This window comes from Ursus maritimus, unplaced genomic scaffold (genome assembly GCF_017311325.1).
Source record: "Ursus maritimus isolate PB19 unplaced genomic scaffold, ASM1731132v1 scaffold_14, whole genome shotgun sequence".
In the NCBI taxonomy this organism is placed as follows: Eukaryota; Metazoa; Chordata; class Mammalia; order Carnivora; family Ursidae; genus Ursus; species Ursus maritimus.
In genome coordinates this window covers 45,272,931-45,289,509 of record NW_024423786.1, presented here as the reverse complement: position 1 = coordinate 45,289,509, position 16,579 = coordinate 45,272,931, and the positions used below count along the sequence as shown (strand labels likewise).

The window sequence follows — 16,579 nt, the reverse complement described above, 5'->3', positions numbered from 1 at the left end:
GTCTGGAGGGAGTGTGATCGTGTACCAGTTCGCAGGAAGCAAAGTCATGAGCTGGATAAAGACTGAGGAGCAGCTGTGGTTTTCCAGGGCCAAAGAGCAGAGGGCACGTGCAAAGGTCCTGCACACAGCAGGAAGGAGCTCAGCCCCCTGAAACATTGAAAGAGGCCAGGTGGGTGGGGGGGGCTGTAGGATGACATGCCAGGGCCTGGGGTCCTGTCATGAGCAGTGCAGGAAGGCCTAGGGGGCTGTGATAGGGCTGACCATACTCCTGTAGGTCAAATCACTCCAGACCCAGAGAGACAATGGTTGGAGTGGGCTGGTGACCGGGACCGGGCAGGTGGGAGGTGCTGGGCTGCACCCGGACCAGAGTGTGATGCCTTTAGAGCCTCTGGCCCTGAGCCCCCCCCCCCCCATCTTGGACTTGTCCCAGCTGGTCTCTTCCTGCCTAACGGCCCCCTGTCCCCCCAGCACCAGGAGCAGCACTCCGAGGGCCGTAGCGCCCCCTCCAGCGAGCCGCACCTCATCTTCGTGTATGAGGACAGGCAGATCCTAGAGGACGCAGCCGCCCTCATCAGCTACTACGTGAAGCGGCAGCCGGCCATCCAGAAGGAAGACCAGGGCACCATCCACCAGCTGGTGCACCAGTTCGTGCCCAGCCTCTTCTTCTCCCAGCAGCTGGAGCTGGGGGCGTCCGAGGACTCCGCCGACGAGGGCCGGGGGAGCCCCCAGGGGCAGAGCACCGAGCCCGGGGACCGCAAGAAGCCGGCGCCCGGGCCGCAGAGCAGCCCCCCGGAGGAGAAGGGGGCCGGGGGCGAGGCGCCGGCCTCCGAGCAGCCGCCCCAGCAGCCCAAACCCCTGGACGACGTGTACAGCCTGTTCTTTGCCAACAACAACTGGTACTTCTTCCTACGCCTGCACCAGACGCTGTGCTCCCGCCTGCTCAGGATCTACCGGCAGGCGCAGAAGCAGCTCCTGGAGCACCGCGCCGAGAAGGACAGGGAGAAGCTGCTGTGCGACGGCCGCCGCGAGAGGGGCAGCGACCCTGCCATGGAGCTGCGGCTGAAGCAGCCAAGTAAGGCCTGGGCCCCGGGGGGACACACGGGTGCTCCCCTCCGCCGGCCGGCCGGGGCCACCGTCCCGGAGCCTCGGGCCGCCCTCAGGACGCCTGTGGCGGGAGGCAGCGTGCTGCGGGGATTCGGAGTCACCCTGCTGCGGGCCACACATGTCTCTGGCCCCGGGTGACCGCCGTCCCCGCCCTTCAGGTGAGGTGGAGCTGGAGGAGTACTACCCAGCCTTCCTGGACATGGTGCGGAGCCTGCTGGAGGGCAGCATCGACCCCACGCAGTACGAGGACACGCTGCGGGAGATGTTCACCATCCACGCCTACGTGGGCTTCACCATGGACAAGCTGGTGCAGAGCATCGCCAGGCAGGTGAGCGCGGGGCAGGTGAGCAAGGGCAGGTGAGCAAGGGCAGGTGGGCACTGAGGCAGGCGAGCGCGGGCAGGTGAGCAGCCAGGCAGGTGGGCACGGGGCAGGTGAGCGCGGGCAGGTGAGCAGCCAGGCAGGTGGGCATGGGGCAGGTGAGCGCCAGCAGGTGAGCGCGGGCAGGTGAGCACCGGGGCAGGTGAGCGGCCCGGGCCAGGCAGTGAGCAGGGTGGCAGGAGGCCTCTAGCGCCTCCAGGAGAGGCCCTGCCCGCCCCCCCTTCATTCCATGCTGTGCGGTCCGCCCCGGGGTCAGCACCTTTCTTCTGTTCTTTTAATTGAAGTAGAATTCCTATATCACAAAATTCACCATTTTCAAGTGAACAGTTCAGTGGAGTTTAGTGCTTTCACAATGTCATGCAGACACCACCTGTATCTAGTTCCAGAACCTTTCCGTCGCCCCGGAGGAGCCCCCGTCCCCACGAGCAGTCACCCCCGCATTCTCCTCCCCCAGCCCCGGGCAGCCACCAATCTGTCCTTCGTCTTAGGGATTTGTCTGTTCTGGATGTGTCGTGTAAATGGAATCATACAGCGTGTGCCTTTGTGTCCGGCTTCTCTCGAGCTCAGTACACTGTTCTCCAGGTTCATCCACGTCTAGCCTGTGTCAGAAGTGCGTTGCTTTCTCTGGCCGACTCCCCCGCCATCGTGTGACTGGACCACATTGGTTCATCCACTCTTCTGGCGATTGTACAGGACTCCTTTGACTCCTCGTCGACGCACCTTTCTTGAGGTAGCGGCACGTGAGGAACCGTAGGCCGCTCCTCCTGGAGGGAGGCTACTGGCCAGTTATCCGCATCGCTGAGGATAGCAAAACGTCCCCCAGCTGCATGTCAGCAAGAGGAAATCAGGAACGTGAATCAGGCACATTATTATAAAGAGCAAAACCCCCGATGAGGCAAATGTGGTTTTGGGACGCAAGTCCTGCTCAGTGGCCACCAAAGTCGTTATTGTTCAACTTGGTTTCCTATTTATCCAGGAAGTCTATTCGCCATAAAGCAAAAAGCTGAGTAAAGAGTAGCATCCTCACCCTCCCACCCAGATACAGTTGCTAGAAGCGGCATTTCTTTTCAGACTTCACAAACTTCTCATCGAGGCAGACACACACAGAAGCGTGCCCCAAAGCTGAGCGTGCCGCTCGGTCTTGCCGGACAGCCCCGGCCCTCCCCACGGGCAGGCACCCACCTGCTCTCTGGCCGTTACGGGGCTGGGCATGCGTCCCGGGGCTGGGCGTCCAGTCTGCCCCCGGTGGGCCCCCGTTCTGGGGACAGCGGCCTCGTCTGTAGCACCCAAAAGGGTTGGACCAGATCGGACATTGATGAATGTTTTTGGTTTTTTTTTAATTAATTCCCCTTCATCCTATCAAGATGGGATGGACGTGGACAGATGTCTTCTATAGTACTCGCTTTTTTAAAAAAAGAAAAGGAGGAACAAAAATGAAGGTAGCTGAAGCCCTGGTAGGGCCAGGATCCCCCCGCCCCCCGAGCTCCCCGCTTTCCAGCAGGCTGATGCTCACGGGGCCCTCTGCACCGCCGTCGGCAGCCTGCGGGGCCCTGTGGGCGCTCTTTGCCTCACGTTCCCTGTTTGATTAGCATTTCTTTTCCGTAGCAGCGGCCGGTGTTTACTGGGATCTTGCCGTGTGCCCGGCACCATGTGAGATTTACGTGTGGCCACACGTTGTATCCATTCAAAGCAGCGCGCGGGGAGGGCTCCGAGGCCCCGAGATTGCAGGAGCCCGTCCGGGTCCGCGGCTGGTGCCCAGGGGCGCCGACTCCCGCCTGCTCAGCCTGACCCCGCCGCCCGGCTGCTTCCCTTACTCCTGTCTTCCTACACCTGCGGGTTTCAGGCACGCTTGTAGGGGCTCAAGAATTAACTGTTTGTAGCAGAAGACCCGGGAAATTACTTGCCACAGCACCACCGTTAGATAATCCCATCCCCGGTTTGGCACGTAGCCTTCGCTATTTTTTCTGTGTGTTCCACACACCCAAGCAGGGCCTGCTGGTCCGGTCCAGTCTGCTGTGCTCTGGGCTGGTTTTTGATCGGGTCCGCACCCAGCGCCCGGCTGCCCAGCACAACCCTGTGGACCCTGGCCTTGAGGCCCGCCTCGTGGACTCGGCTCACCTCCTCTGTGGGCGAGGTGCCCGGGGCGGCAGCTGTGCCTCACCCCTCCCCGGGGGGTGCGCACGCCGGCCACCCACTGGCTCTCCCTCCTCCCAGCTGCACCACCTCGTGAGCGACGACGTCTGTCTGAAGGTGGTGGAGCTCTACCTGAACGAGAAGAAGCGGGGTGCCGCGGGGGGGAACCTGTCCTCCCGCTGCGTCCGCGCCGCCAGGGAGACCAGCTACCAGTGGAAGGCCGAGCGCTGCATGGCAGACGAGAACTGCTTCAAGGTAAGGGGGGCCGCAGCCTGCCCCACATGAGGCCGGGGCTGCGCGGAGGGCGCCCACAGCGGGGGAGGACCGGCGGCTTTGCTCGGGCGCGGGAGGCAGGCTGGGGCTGGGCCTTGACGAGGCTGCCAGCCTGCCTGACACCACGCAGTCTTCTTACTGGGCCCCCGGAGCCTGGGGAAGGTGGTCGTAGCTGACCTTTCAGCCTCGTTGTGAGCTCGGCCCGTGGCTTCAGGCTGCTCGCCCCCCTCCTCCCCAGGTGATGTTCCTCCAGCGCAAAGGGCAGGTGATCATGACCATCGAGCTTCTAGACACCGAGGAGGCCCAGACAGAGGACCCCGTGGAGGTCCAGGTGAAGCCCTGTCCCGTGCTCTGCGCCTTCAGCACACCGGGGGGGTCAGGGGCAGCCACGGGCAGCATTGTGGGGCTCCCCCCAACAAGCCCTGTGCACATGCTGGCCAAGCATAGGCTGCAAAACGTCCGCGCGGAGAAGCCTCGCTTGCAGCATGACCATTGTCCTCGGAAGCCTGAGAGGGGATGGCAACTGCACATGCCCCCCCAGGGGCCAGTGGGGGTATCCCGGGGCAGGAGGCCATGTGACACCCAGGCCACCCTCCCCGCACAACCCTGTTCCTGGCTCTTCCCACCGCTGCCATGGGCCCGCAGTCCCTTGAGACCCTGTGGCGCGTGACTCTGCACTCCTCGCGCATAAAGCCCAGGTGCCTGACTCCGAGATGGAGAAATTCCCTGGCCCATGCTCTGAGATGCACATTGTACGTGGGGTCCTGGTCTCTGTAAGCCCCCATCGGCTTCACAGGGTCGCGTCCGCCCCCCCCCACCACAGCCAGCGGGGGGCTCCCTCACCACATCCTTCCCTGTGTTTCTGGGCTTCCCAAACAGGAAGTTTCCAGTAAGTGTGGTTTGGTGAGGCTTGAGTCTGGCGTTTATAGAGGGTGGCGAGCAGATGAAAGGTCACCCAGACACTGCAGGCCATGCCCACCCCAGACCCGGGCGGCCCCTGCAAGGCCTGCCTTCTGCTCATCCCCAGCGCCTCCCTGGCCGTGCCCTGCTGCACGTGTCGTGATGTCGTTGTGCTCCCCAGACCCGGCTCTCCTCTGTGCGAGGGCCCCGTTCCCCGTGTGAGCTTGTCACGTGACGGACACAGAGAGGACGGTACACAGCAGGGACGTGTCCACGTAAGCTTGAAGTGTCGGACTCCGGCTCTGACGAGTGCTCCATCCAGAGCTGCCGTCTGGTGGTTTCCATTGCGCATCCACTCTTCTCTGGCCGCCATCCTCCTAATGCTTCGGGGGTGCGGGTGAAAACACAAGCCTGTCTCCCTCTGTCCCCACAGCACCTGGCTCGGTACGTGGAGCAGTACGTGGGGACCGAGGGGGCGTCCAGCTCGCCCACTGAGGGCTTCCTCCTGAAGCCCGTGTTCCTGCAGAGGTAAGAGGACCCGCAGGTGCGGTTCCTTCCCGCGGGCCCGGGGAGGCCCCTCCCACCGCTGGCAGCACCGGGGCCTGACTGGGTTCCCCATGCTGCTGGTGGAAGGACTGGGGTGGTGGTGCCCACGGCTTCCATCTGCATTTCTCCGACACCGGGGAAGTCGGACGTCTCCACGGCTGTTTCCGGCCGTGAGGATTTCCCGGTCCGCAGACCTCCTCTCGCCTCCAGGAACCTCAAGAAGTTCCGCAGGTGGCAGTGTGAGCAGGCGCGCGCCCTGCGCGGCGAGGCCAAGAGCTCGTGGAAGCGGCTGGTCGGGGTGGAGAGCGCCTGCAACGTGGACTGCCGCTTCAAGCTCAGCAGCCACAAGATGATGTTCATCGTCAACTCGGAGGACTACATGTACCGCCGCGGGACCCTGTGCCGGGCCAAGCAGGTGCCCCCCGCCCACGGCCCGGGAGCCCGGGCTCCAGCCCGCGGCCCGGCGGCGGCCGCCCTGACCCCGTGCCCCGCCCCCCTCCGCAGGTGCAGCCCCTGGTCCTGCTGCGCCACCACCAGCACTTCGAGGAGTGGCACGGCCGCTGGCTGGAGGACAACGTGACGGTGGAGGCGGCCGGCCTGGTACAGGACTGGCTGATGGGAGAGGAGGACGAGGACATGGTGCCCTGCAAGACGCTCTGCGAGACGGCACACGTGCACGGGCTGCCGGTGACCCGCTACCGCGTGCAGTACAGCCGCCGGCCCGCCTCGCCCTGACCGTCCGCGCCTGACGCGCACGCTGCTGCGGCCGCTGCCTGGGCCTGGAGCTGCATCGGCACTCTCACGAACGGCCTGAGGGGAGCAGCGCGTCCCCCAGCCTTGCTGCTACGGGCCGCGAGCGCCGGAGAACAGTGGGCTTGTGTCGGCCTGTGGCCCCGTGCTGCCATCCCTTTTGGCTTCCCTGCTTCCTTTGGGCCTGTCCTGTGCCAAACCTGAACCCTTCCTGCCCTTGAACTCCGGGGGCTCCCTCCCTGCGGGAAGGGGGAGGATCCACACGCTGGCCAAGGAGCAAGTGATTGCCTTTATGTACCTGCTGGGCCGCTTTCGTCACTTGTGCCAAATCCCCAGGCGGGGGCACCGCCGGTCCTTTTGTGCATACAGCGTCTGGAAAGGTCCGTGATGAACCATGCGGGGGTGTGTGTTTGGGAGGGGGTCGGCATTCAGGAGACCCCAGCATGGAAGGAGTCGGGCCGGGGTGGATCTGCTTGAAAAGCATGTCCTTCCTGAATGGTTCTGAAAGCTTCCGGAAACTTCCTGAGCTGGGCCATGCCTGCATCTGATAGTCGGGGCACGGGCTAGGCCCGGCTGATGCTTGGGGTCCTTGGTCACTTTGAAAGCCAGGAGGAGCCCGCTGTTGAGGTTCCGCTTTGTTGTCAAGATGTGGAGTGGGTGGGCAGCAGCAGAACTGTCGAGAAGACCCCACTCTGGAAAAAATGAGATTCCAAGTCCTGTATTGACCTGGCAGCCTCACTCTGAGCTCTCGAGGGAAGGGGCTCAGCCTGAAACTCCCGCTGAGCTCAAGTGTCCCCACACTGGGAGGGCCCAGGGGTGCAGTCATGTACCTAAGAAGGACATTCTAGAAATACGTATACGCACACACATATTTATCCGTAAGCTCTCTTAGTGGTTGTGACTTCTGCAGCAGCCAAGTCCACGGTTCCTGGGTCGTGAGCGCCTTCGTCGTGGGACTCTGCAGACCTGCCCTTGACCTTGCCGTTCCTACAGCCACCACCTGGACGGGATATGGGCGTGAGGCGCTGAGCAACTGTCCTACCGAGGTGTGCAAGGCTTTCTGTGCCAAGAATGCCAAGCAGTTCGGCAGAAACAGCTCTTTAGAATTCTTGCACCCTGAGAAGCCCTGGCCGGGCTCCTGGCACCATGAGAAGGGGATCAACCAACGAGGGCCCAGAACCATCCCCGTGTACAGCCTCCTTTCTGCCCAGCGGCAGCCCTCACCCTCCCAAAACTGAGCTGTGCCAAATCCGCGGTTCTGGGAAGTGGAGATGTGTTTCTAGAAGTTTTCTAGAAGTTACCTGTGGAACTCAAGGTTTGCAAAGCCTTTGACTCGGGGTCTGGGCGATTCCAGGGCCAGTGTGCCCCGCCCGGGGTCTCCTAGCCCGTGTTTGCTCAAGTCTACCAGGCACTTTGTCCATATCCTTGTTTTGTAAGAAGGGAACTTACCGGAATTCCTGAACCAGACCCTCCCGGCGCCCCCCTCGGGAGCCCGTGGCCCCTTCCGTGCCTCCGTGCGGGCCTGGGGTGCGGGCCACACCCCGCCGAGCCCCGCCCTGCATGCTTCTAGGGAGCGTCTCTTCTGTTTTTGAAGAATTTCTGTTCTGGGGCTTGTACTTCCTTTGCAGCTGTTTTGAATGTAGTTTTCCTTTTCTATTTATTTGCACATTAAAGTTAAAAATTAAATATTGACCTAACTCTGCGAGGCCCTCTCGGTCGTTGCTTGTCCCTCCGCGAAGCCCAATCCGCACCTGCGCCCCCGAAGTTCCCAAACCCCAAGCACCACCCCCTCGAGGCTGACCCCCAAGAGGGTCCTGTTCCCCCCACCCCACCCCCGTGTCGCCCCACCCGCAGAGTGTTCTGGAATGTTCATTCCCAGCTCATTTACTTTCACTAGAAAGGAGAGGTGTTTCCTTCTAGTGTTGTGCGTGGAAACCCGATTTAAAGACTGGTGTTGGCTCTGAGCTTTCTCCGCCCACCCAGTGCAGGGCTCTTTCCCTCCCCCACCCCACAAAGCCACCCTCCCTCCCTCCGTGCTCTCTGTTCCCTGCTCCCACCGGGCCCCCCCCTTCCTCTCAACACACCTCCTGTGACTTCGGCATCACTGTGTCCTCTGAACTCATCTGGGCCTGCTCCCATATGGCCCCGCCTGCAGGGAAGTGGGAGACCACAGCTCTTCTTAGGGTCCTCTGAGCAGATACCCCTTGAGGCTCCTGGCTGGCCTTTCCCCCACCTCCCCCTCAGTGCCCACCGCCAGGCCTCACCAGTCAGGTCCCTGCGTTGAGACTGAGCTGCCCGCAGGGCCCGTCTGCTCCCAGGTGCGGTCCTCAATCTCTCCGAGTGGCCCTGGCTGCCTTCCGGGGCCCCCCTCGCCTATGTGCACCCCACACACACGCAATGCCCCCTGGTGCTGCACACCTCCCCCTCCAGAGAGTCAGGGCTCCGGGGGAGTTGGGTGAATGAGGCTCAGTGCTGTCCCGGATTCCTCCTGGCCTCAAGCCCCCGTCGTCGAGGATGGGTTCCAGGGTCCTGCATGCCCAGACTGGCCTTCCGGTTGGAAGCGCTGGGAGAGGTGTGGGGGGGGTGCCGGCCCTGGCCCTGGCCCTGGGCCCTGCAGCCTCTGAGAAGGGCACGGCCCACAGAGGGGGCGGGGCCTATGGCTGCGATCAGGTTGATCAGGTCGCTGGCAGAGAAACTGGAGGGAGGGTCTCCTGCTGGCCCTGCCGGGAAGGGGGCATGACCAGTGCGGGGGAGGACCTGGCCCTGTGGACACCCAGCCTGCAGCCTGGTGAGGCGCTGAGCAGGGGACCAGCCTGGGTGCCCGAACTCCTCAGCCACAGAGGCGCCCGATCCTAAGGGCCTGTCATTCCAGGCCACCGTGCCTGCCGCTGTTGAAGAACAGCCCTGATGAATAAAGCAGCCCTCCGTCCTCACTGCCACGCACCTCCCTTCCTACCTCCTTCAAGCCTGGGCAGGACCAGCTAGGTGGCCCTCTCCTCCCCAGGGTGGTGGAAGGAGCAGGCGTGTGATGCTTGGGGAGGGTAGGGGGGTTTCCAGTGGGGCCCGGTGAACACTTCTTATTTATTATTTCTCTCCTGTTATTCGTGAGGGGTTGGTCTCATTTTGCAAGGTATCAGCTTCACCCCTGACGTCCTGGCTGAGAAGGAGGCCGATTGTTCTGGGACGTCAGGGGGCCAATTGTTTTGAACAGCAAGTTGACCTCACGGCAGTCCCAGGAGGGCGGGGGTGGGGACCGGGGGAGCTAGGACCTCCCAGTAGGAGGCGGAGGGCCCAGCGTGCTGGGTGAGGTCTGAACTGCTAAACTGCTAGAAGGTTGCCCGAGGGTCTCCAGCGCCCCGTCCATGCGCCCTGTGTGCGGGAGCTGCAGCGCGTGATTCGACGGAGCAGCTGGGACCGAGGTCCCAGGGGGGAGGCACGGGGCTTCTGAGGTTGGGAGAGCCAGACCTCCAACCCGGACGGGGTCAGAGACCCCTCCTCTCGGCCAGAAGTGGCTTAAAGTCGCTGCCCACAGGCTGCGCCCGGGAGTGAGGGAACGTGGAGGCACGGTTGCTGGTGCCCATCTGCCTTTGAAGTGCGGCAGAAAGAAATCGAGGTCTCCACAAAGGCCGCCCCGAGAGGCATCGCGATGCGGCACCAGCTGATGACTCGGATCTGATTGCTCTTTTCCCCCACGATTTAAATAAGTTTTTAATTGTGTTAAGATTTAGCCACTCTAAGAATCCGGTTCAGTGGCTTTAAGTGCCTTCCCATGCTGGTGCGGCCCTCCCCACCCTCCGTCTCCAGGACCCTTCATCTTCCACGCTGCAACTCTGTCCCCATGAAACACGGACTCCCCGCCCCCAGCCCCTGGCGCCCACCATCGACTTCCTGTCCCTGAAAATCTGACCCCTCGAGGGACTTCATCTTCCTGCCATCATACAGCTTCGATGCTTTTATGACTGGCTTATCTCACTCCGCATCGGGTCCTCAAGGCTCATGCATGTTGCAGAAGAGCTTGTATCAGATTTTCCCTCCTTTTTTTTTTTTTTTTTTTTAGATTTTATTTATTTATTTGACAGAGAGAGAGACAGCCAGAGAGAGAGGGAACACAAGCAGGGGGAGTGGGAGAGGAAGAAGCAGGCTCCCAGCAGAGGAGCCTGATGTGGGGCTCGATCCCAGAACGCCGGGATCACGCCCTGAGCCGAAGGCAGACGCTCAACCACTGAGCCACCCAGGCGCCCCATTCCCTCCTTTTTAAAGCTACTATTCTACCTTTTCTTAAAGTGTGAGTTTTGGGGGCCCCTGGATGGCTCAGTTGGTTAAGTGTCCAACTCTTGGTCTCAGTTCATGTCTTGATCTCAGGGTGGTGAGTTCAAGCCCCGCACTGGGCTCCATGCTGGGCATGGAGATGATGATAGATAGACAGATGATAGATAGATAGATAGATAGATAGATAGATAGATAGATAGATGATAGATAAAATGTGAGTTTTTATGGAAAGTGACAGATGATATAGAAAATTCCAACAGTACAAAAAAAGCCCACAGAGAAAAGTAGGCACTCGAGTCCCTCTCCCCAAAGGCAGCTGCCCCCAGCGTCCTCCAAAAGTGCCCCGCCGTGGCAGGTTGCCCTGCGCCTCCTGTGGGGGGGGTTCCCCCACCCGCCCGGCTGGCACAGGGTGGGTTCTGTGATGGGACTGTTGATACGCACCCCGCCTCTGTGCGGCGATACCCCCGTACGGGCGATTTCCTACACGCTGCGTGCCTGCCATCAATTCCCAGACATGGGGCTCCTGAGTCAAACCACCCTCCTTGGGGGCTCCCGTCCACCCTGCCCCAGAGTCGCCCAGCTGCCAGCCCCTCGGCCTCCCCTGCACAGGTTCCCTGCTCCGCTCCTGGAGGGCAGCAGGGGGTCCTCATCTGGGTTTCCCTGTGCGCTGAGAGTGACCTTGGTCACCAGCTGCCAAGAGACGTAGGTGTGGCTGAATTTGTCACTGGTGCTGGTGGAAACAGTCCGGAAATGGGGGAGACTCCTGGCTAGGCCCCTGTCCCAGGCGGAACTCTCTAGGCCTCGGTCCCCCACCTTGGGCTGGGGGCAGGGAACTCAGCATCTCACCCTCCGCTGCACTGACTCTGTCTAGGACTGCTCGGTCACTTCCTGGCTGGTCCCTGTGACCTCGGGTTGTGGCTAGATTAAGGCTCACAGCACCAGGACATGGCCACATCACTACCCTTCTCCCATCCCTAGTTCATTTCTTCTTCCTTGACCGTCCCCTCAGGGTCCTCCTGCCCTCAGACCGCCCCTCCCCCGCAGCCACCATGGCCCAACCCTGATCACTCGGGACAAGAACCCCAGTGCGGAGCTTCCCCAGGGCAAGATGGTCGAGGCCTCTCCCAGGAGGGGCATCAGGGGGGATTGTGTGCAGAAGAAAGAGTAACCTCCTTACTGAGCCGCTCTGCATTTTTTCAGCTGCACAGTGGGCCCCATCTGAGAGCAGCGACGTGGAGGGGCCAGAGGAGGGTGGGCGGCTCAGGGGCCCTCTGTCCTGGGCTGGCCTGACCACCTCTCAGGCTGAGGTCTGGCCATGACCATCCCCGGGAGCCCTGGGCTGCGGATGGAGCCAGGATGGGAGCCCAAAGGGCTCTGAGAGCCAGGGATGGGCCTCTCCCAGGAGGGGGCCAAAGCTGGGCTCCTCTCTGCTCCCCAGGGTAGCACATGGTCAGCGTCGGGGATCTGGGCCAAGGATCAAGACTTCCTCAGAGACCCCTCTGTAGACCCCAGTCTCACAAAGCTCCTTCCCTTCTCTGCACCTCACTTTGGGCCTGTGTTGGGGTATAAGCAAGGCAGCAATAAGGCAGAGCAGCCCCCACAGAGGACCTGGGGTCCTTGGAGAGGGGGAGCATGGCTCACGTGCTCTGACCTGTGACCTGGGGAGGCAGGGCTCTGGTCTAGCCAGCCACGGACAAGAGGTGGGTGGGGGTTTCAGGAAGGGCCGAGAGCCCCTGAGTACGTGACCTGGCGGGCTGTCATGGGAACAGGGGCCGCAGACATGACTGGGTAGCAGGAAATAGCCACTTGGCCCACAGAGGCTTTCTGGGCTGAACAGGGCTAAGGGCGGGGACTGCAGCCTGGAACCTCCCCCCGCATCTTGCTGGCCCAGCACTTGGACCCTGAGGGTGTAACTGACTGACCCTAGCCACCAGGCCTCCTCTGGCCACACCATGGGCCTGCCACGGGCTTGTGGGGGCAGGGGCTGGTTTATCTTACTGGCCCCTGTCCGCTGCTCTACTGGCACTCAGGAAGCTGGGGGTGGGGGTCAGCCAGGCAGGAAGCCTGAGGTCAGTGGCCGCAGCCCAGAGCAGCTGGCGCCCAGCCTCGGCAGCATGTGGGCACTCGTGCTGCTGTGGCCCGTGGTGCTGGGGTTCGGCCTGGAAGATGACAGCCAGAACACCCTCACCTACGACGAGGATGACGAGATGGGGAGCGCGGGGGGAGTTAATGGTGAGTGACCTTGGGCCCTGTCTTGGGACGGGGGGGGGAGGGGAGGCCTAGAGCTGATGAGTGGGAAACAGGAAATCGGTGGGGGGTCCTCCAACTCAGCCCTGAGCCCACAGGGCTGGGGGCTGTCTGTCCAGCTCTGACCCACCAAGTTGGGGGCTCCTGAGAGCTGGGGCCTGGACCGTAGCTCCTCGGGGGCAGCACCGGCGGGGCTGCGGGGTGGGGGGGAAGGTGGGGGTGACGCCTAGACTCTCAACACCTCTCCCCTTCCCCCCAGATGGCACACTGGGGCCCTTGACCGGGCCCCAGGAGGAGACCCCTCACTCGCCCCACCTGCGCAGCTTCCCCGGCCAGGTCTGGGCCAACAACAGCCACGTTCTGGAGATCCCAGACAGCTCGCGGGCGCTGCTGCTGGGCTGGGTGTCCACGAGGCTGGTGCCCGCTCTCTACGGGCTCACCCTGCTGGTGGGGCTGCCCGCCAACGGGCTGGCGCTGTGGGTGCTGGCCACCCGGGTGCCGCGGCTGCCCTCCACCGTGCTGCTGATGAACCTGGCGGCCGCCGACCTCCTGCTGGCCTTGACGCTGCCGCTGCGCATTGCCTACTACCTGCAGGACCAGCACTGGCCCTTCGGTGAGGCCGCGTGCCGCGCGACCACAGCCGCTCTCTACGGCCACATGTACGGCTCCGTGCTGCTGCTGGCCGCTGTCAGCCTGGACCGCTACCTGGGCGTCGTGCACCCGTTCCGAGCCCTCACCCTGCGGGGCCGGCGCTTGGCTGCCGGGCTCTGCGCTGCGGCCTGGCTGGCGGCCGCTGCCCTGGCGCTGCCCCTGGCGCTGCAGCGGCAGACCTTCCGCTTGTCACACTCGGACCACGTGCTGTGCCACGACGCGCTGCCCGTGGGCGCTCAGGCCTCCTACTGGCGGCCCGCCTTCCTCTGCCTGGCGGTGCTCGGCTGCTTCCTGCCGCTGCTGGTCATGCTGTTGAGCTACGGGGCCACGCTGTGTGCGCTGGCGGCCAGTGGCCCGCGCTACGGCCACGCGTTGAGGCTGACCGCGCTTGTGCTGGCCTCGGCCGTGGCCTTCTTCGTGCCCAGCAACATACTGCTGCTGCTGCACTACTCGGACCCGCGCCCGGATGCCTGGGGGGACCTGTACGCCGCCTACGTGCCCAGCCTGGCGCTCAGCACCCTCAACAGCTGCGTGGACCCCTTCATCTACTACTACGTGTCTGTGGAGTTCAGGGACAAGGTGCGAGAGGGGCTGCTCTGCGTGGCTCAGGGCGCCTCCGCAGCCTCCAGGGAGGGGGGCACCCAGGGCACTGGCACCCGGTCCACCTCACTCGTGTGACGGCCCCCCAGAAGGTGGGCAGAATGGAGAGGGGGTCGTACGGGGTCGATCGGGACCCCCCTCCCAATCCACGTCTACTGGGGACCCCTGGATGTGAGCTTATCTGGAAATAGGGTCTTTGCAGGTGTTCTTAAAATTTGGTCACACTGGCATAGGGGAGACCCTAAATCTGCTGTGACCAGTGTCCTTATAAGGAGAGGACACACGTACACACAGGGAAGGAGGCCATCTGACCACGAAGGCAGACATGGGGGTGCCGCAGCCACAGCCACGGAACACGACGACTGCTAACAGCCACCAGAAGCCGGGATGGCAGCCTGAGACACTCCCCCTCGGAGCCCCCCCTGCCCACACCCTGATCTCAAGCTTCTGGTCTCCAGAACTGTCAGAGAATAAATTTCTGTTGTTTTAAGTCACCTGTTTTGTGGTTTTTGGTTACTGCAGCACCAAACAGGGAAGACGGGGTTAAACGCCCATTCCCAGGCCCAGCCGGCACTTTCTCGTCCATGGCGGGCTGGAGGCAAGGCTGATGCTGCCCTGGACTGGCAGCAGGACCCCTCTCAGCAGGAGGCCCAGGCGGAAGGGGTCCTCCTACCCCAAAGCCCAGGGTCTAGCTCTGGGATGGGCTCCGGGGTTTGGGGCATCTCCTGAAAAATGGAGGCTCTCATTCTGCTTCCCAAAGCCTGGTGCGGCCTGTCATTAGGACCCATAGGACTGTCACCTACTGTCACCCTGGTGGCAGGACAGCACTTGTTCCCTTCCCCAACGTCTGATCCTTCTTGTTAACGTCCCGCGCCACCGCAGGACCAGGCGGATGGGCAAGTGGAGGGTGGACAGGTGGGCCTGGGGAAGAGGACTGCAGCCCTGCGACCCCCACCGCCAGCTGTTTACCCTGGGTCTGAGCCCTTCTGAATGAAGTGGGGGGGTACCACATGGGGAAGGGCAGTCAGTGCCCCCACCCCGGAAAGCAGCATGGGGCACTGTGTCCGGAGCCACAGAGACATCAACTGTGGGAGTAAGCGGGCTCCCCCAAGACAGAGGGGAGTGGGGGCCATTCCTGGGCTTCCCATCAGGGCCTCATATGTGTTTGGTCTAGGGAAAAATGACCCAGTGGGCAGGCAGCCCCAGAACACACATGCGCGCCCATGAGCCTGGGGAAGTGTAAGATCAGCGAAGTGTACCCGTCAATAGCCTGGTTGATGATACAGTTTTCCAAGTTGTTACCGCAGGGGAAGGCTGGGTGAATGGTACCCGGGACCTCTCTGTACCGGTAGAATTTCTTACAGATGCGCGGGAGTCTACGATTAGGCTGAGGTGCAGGTGTTCGAAACGCTCCTCCCCACCCGCTCTGAAAGGCTGAGCTGGAGACTAGGGAAGAGATGCTGGGGAGCCTGATGGGAGCTGGGGCTCCAGCCCTCAGCGCTGCCACCCCCTGCCCCAGGCCAAAGCCTGCCTGTGACTCTGGAAATGAGCTTTTATTTTAGGAGCAGCCTCCCCAGGGAGCAGGCCCAGGGCCCAGGAACTGTCCCTTGTAGGCTGGTGGGGGTGAGGGGCTCAGCAAGTGGCCGGGGGACCCACTGGCTGGGCAGCACCCTCAGGGTCTCTGTGCTGTCCCTGCTGGAGGTCAGAGACAAGCAGCACTGGCTGCAATAAATACCACCGCACGCACAGGGGAGAAGACAGGCCATGCCCGGGAGGGACCAGAAACAGGCATCCCCTGCGGTTCCCAAAGAGGAATGTGACCACAGCTGGGAGGGTCCCCCAAGGAAGGCAGGTCTGGTTGCGGAGCTGGGGCTCCCCCACCAGGAAGCTGGGAGAGGGCAGTCCCTTTGTGGGGTGCCAGGAGATTGGGGGTTCAGGGGGTGAGGCCCCGAGGTGGGAATCGGCCTAGTCCTAGAGGCAGGAAGCTGAAGGGGCATCTCCCAGAGCCCACAGCAGGACCAAACATTCGGGGACCCCTGGGGTGAGACAAGATGGGGGTGTGTGGGGACTGTGGCAGTTATGGGACAATTCGAGGTCTAGGTCCAGGGGCTCGGCAGCTCAGGTGCCCCAAAGGGGGCCTGAGCTGTGTATTTTGGAGAAAGGCAGCCTGTTTCACTTCGAAGTTGGTGATGAGGGCATGGATGCTATCTATGTCCCTGATTTGGCTAAATGTCATCATGTCTCCTCCGGCAGAGGCCTTTGGCCAGGATCCTTCCCAGGAGCGTCCCCTCTCCTGGAGGGGGTGCTGCTCTGGCCTGCTCCGGCCCCAGGTGCAGCTGGGGAGGTGGCGGGATCGAGGCTGACCCTCCTGCTGACGGAGGCCTGGGAGGAGCCCATCCTCCATCAAGGCAGGTGTCTGCGTTCTGTCTCAGGTTCATTTGGAGGCTGGGGTCACCTGGGGCGGGGTCCGCCCGCCCACCAGAGAGTCAAGGGAGCTCTCCCATTAGTGGCCCCCTTCCGGCGGGGCCGACAGGGACAGGACGCAGCTCGCAGCTCCGAGCGTTAGGAAGAGAAGCCACTCTGACTGAAGAGAGAAAAAGAGAAAGACAAGGTGGGCTGCCAGGCTTTCGGGGGCGGGGGAGAAGGCATGCCCTTTGCTGAACCCACCTGCATGTCGTGGCTCAGCCTGGCTGCCTCTGCCCATTGGGGCAGGTGCATCCCCCCCCC

General features: G+C 62.6%; 3 protein-coding genes across 4 annotated transcripts in view; 2 read left to right on the top strand and 1 right to left on the bottom strand.

Annotated features, from left to right (window-relative positions):
• The window catches only part of SIN3B (SIN3 transcription regulator family member B), a 35,944-nt gene extending 28,165 nt beyond the window's left edge, over positions 1–7,779 (top strand). Inside the window, exons 13-19 of the mRNA XM_040629092.1 lie at positions 469–1,072; positions 1,263–1,432; positions 3,698–3,871; positions 4,128–4,220; positions 5,223–5,317; positions 5,546–5,750; positions 5,840–7,779. Of these exons, the coding sequence (XP_040485026.1) occupies positions 469–1,072; positions 1,263–1,432; positions 3,698–3,871; positions 4,128–4,220; positions 5,223–5,317; positions 5,546–5,750; positions 5,840–6,070 (1,572 nt within the window). The 3' untranslated portion in view covers positions 6,071–7,779. The remainder of the gene's footprint in view (positions 1–468; positions 1,073–1,262; positions 1,433–3,697; positions 3,872–4,127; positions 4,221–5,222; positions 5,318–5,545; positions 5,751–5,839) is intronic.
• Positions 7,780–10,502: 2,723 nt separating this feature from the next.
• Positions 10,503–14,342, top strand: F2RL3 (F2R like thrombin or trypsin receptor 3). Of its 2 annotated transcripts, XM_040629091.1 has the most exons (3): positions 10,504–12,586; positions 12,861–13,831; positions 14,147–14,342. In XM_040629091.1, exons 1-3 carry the CDS (start codon positions 12,307–12,309, stop codon positions 14,219–14,221), a joined length of 1,326 nt encoding a protein of 441 aa, XP_040485025.1. In that variant the 5' UTR covers positions 10,504–12,306; the 3' UTR covers positions 14,222–14,342. The 2 variants fall into 2 exon arrangements, with proteins under 2 accessions (XP_040485024.1, XP_040485025.1); XM_040629090.1 differs by having other exon boundaries at positions 10,503–12,586; positions 12,861–14,342.
• Positions 14,343–15,391: 1,049 nt separating this feature from the next.
• The window catches only part of CPAMD8 (C3 and PZP like alpha-2-macroglobulin domain containing 8), a 75,185-nt gene continuing 73,997 nt past the window's right edge, over positions 15,392–16,579 (bottom strand). The window contains exon 42 of the mRNA XM_040629089.1: positions 15,392–16,436. Coding sequence (XP_040485023.1) covers positions 16,415–16,436 — 22 coding nt within the window. The 3' untranslated portion in view covers positions 15,392–16,414. The remainder of the gene's footprint in view (positions 16,437–16,579) is intronic.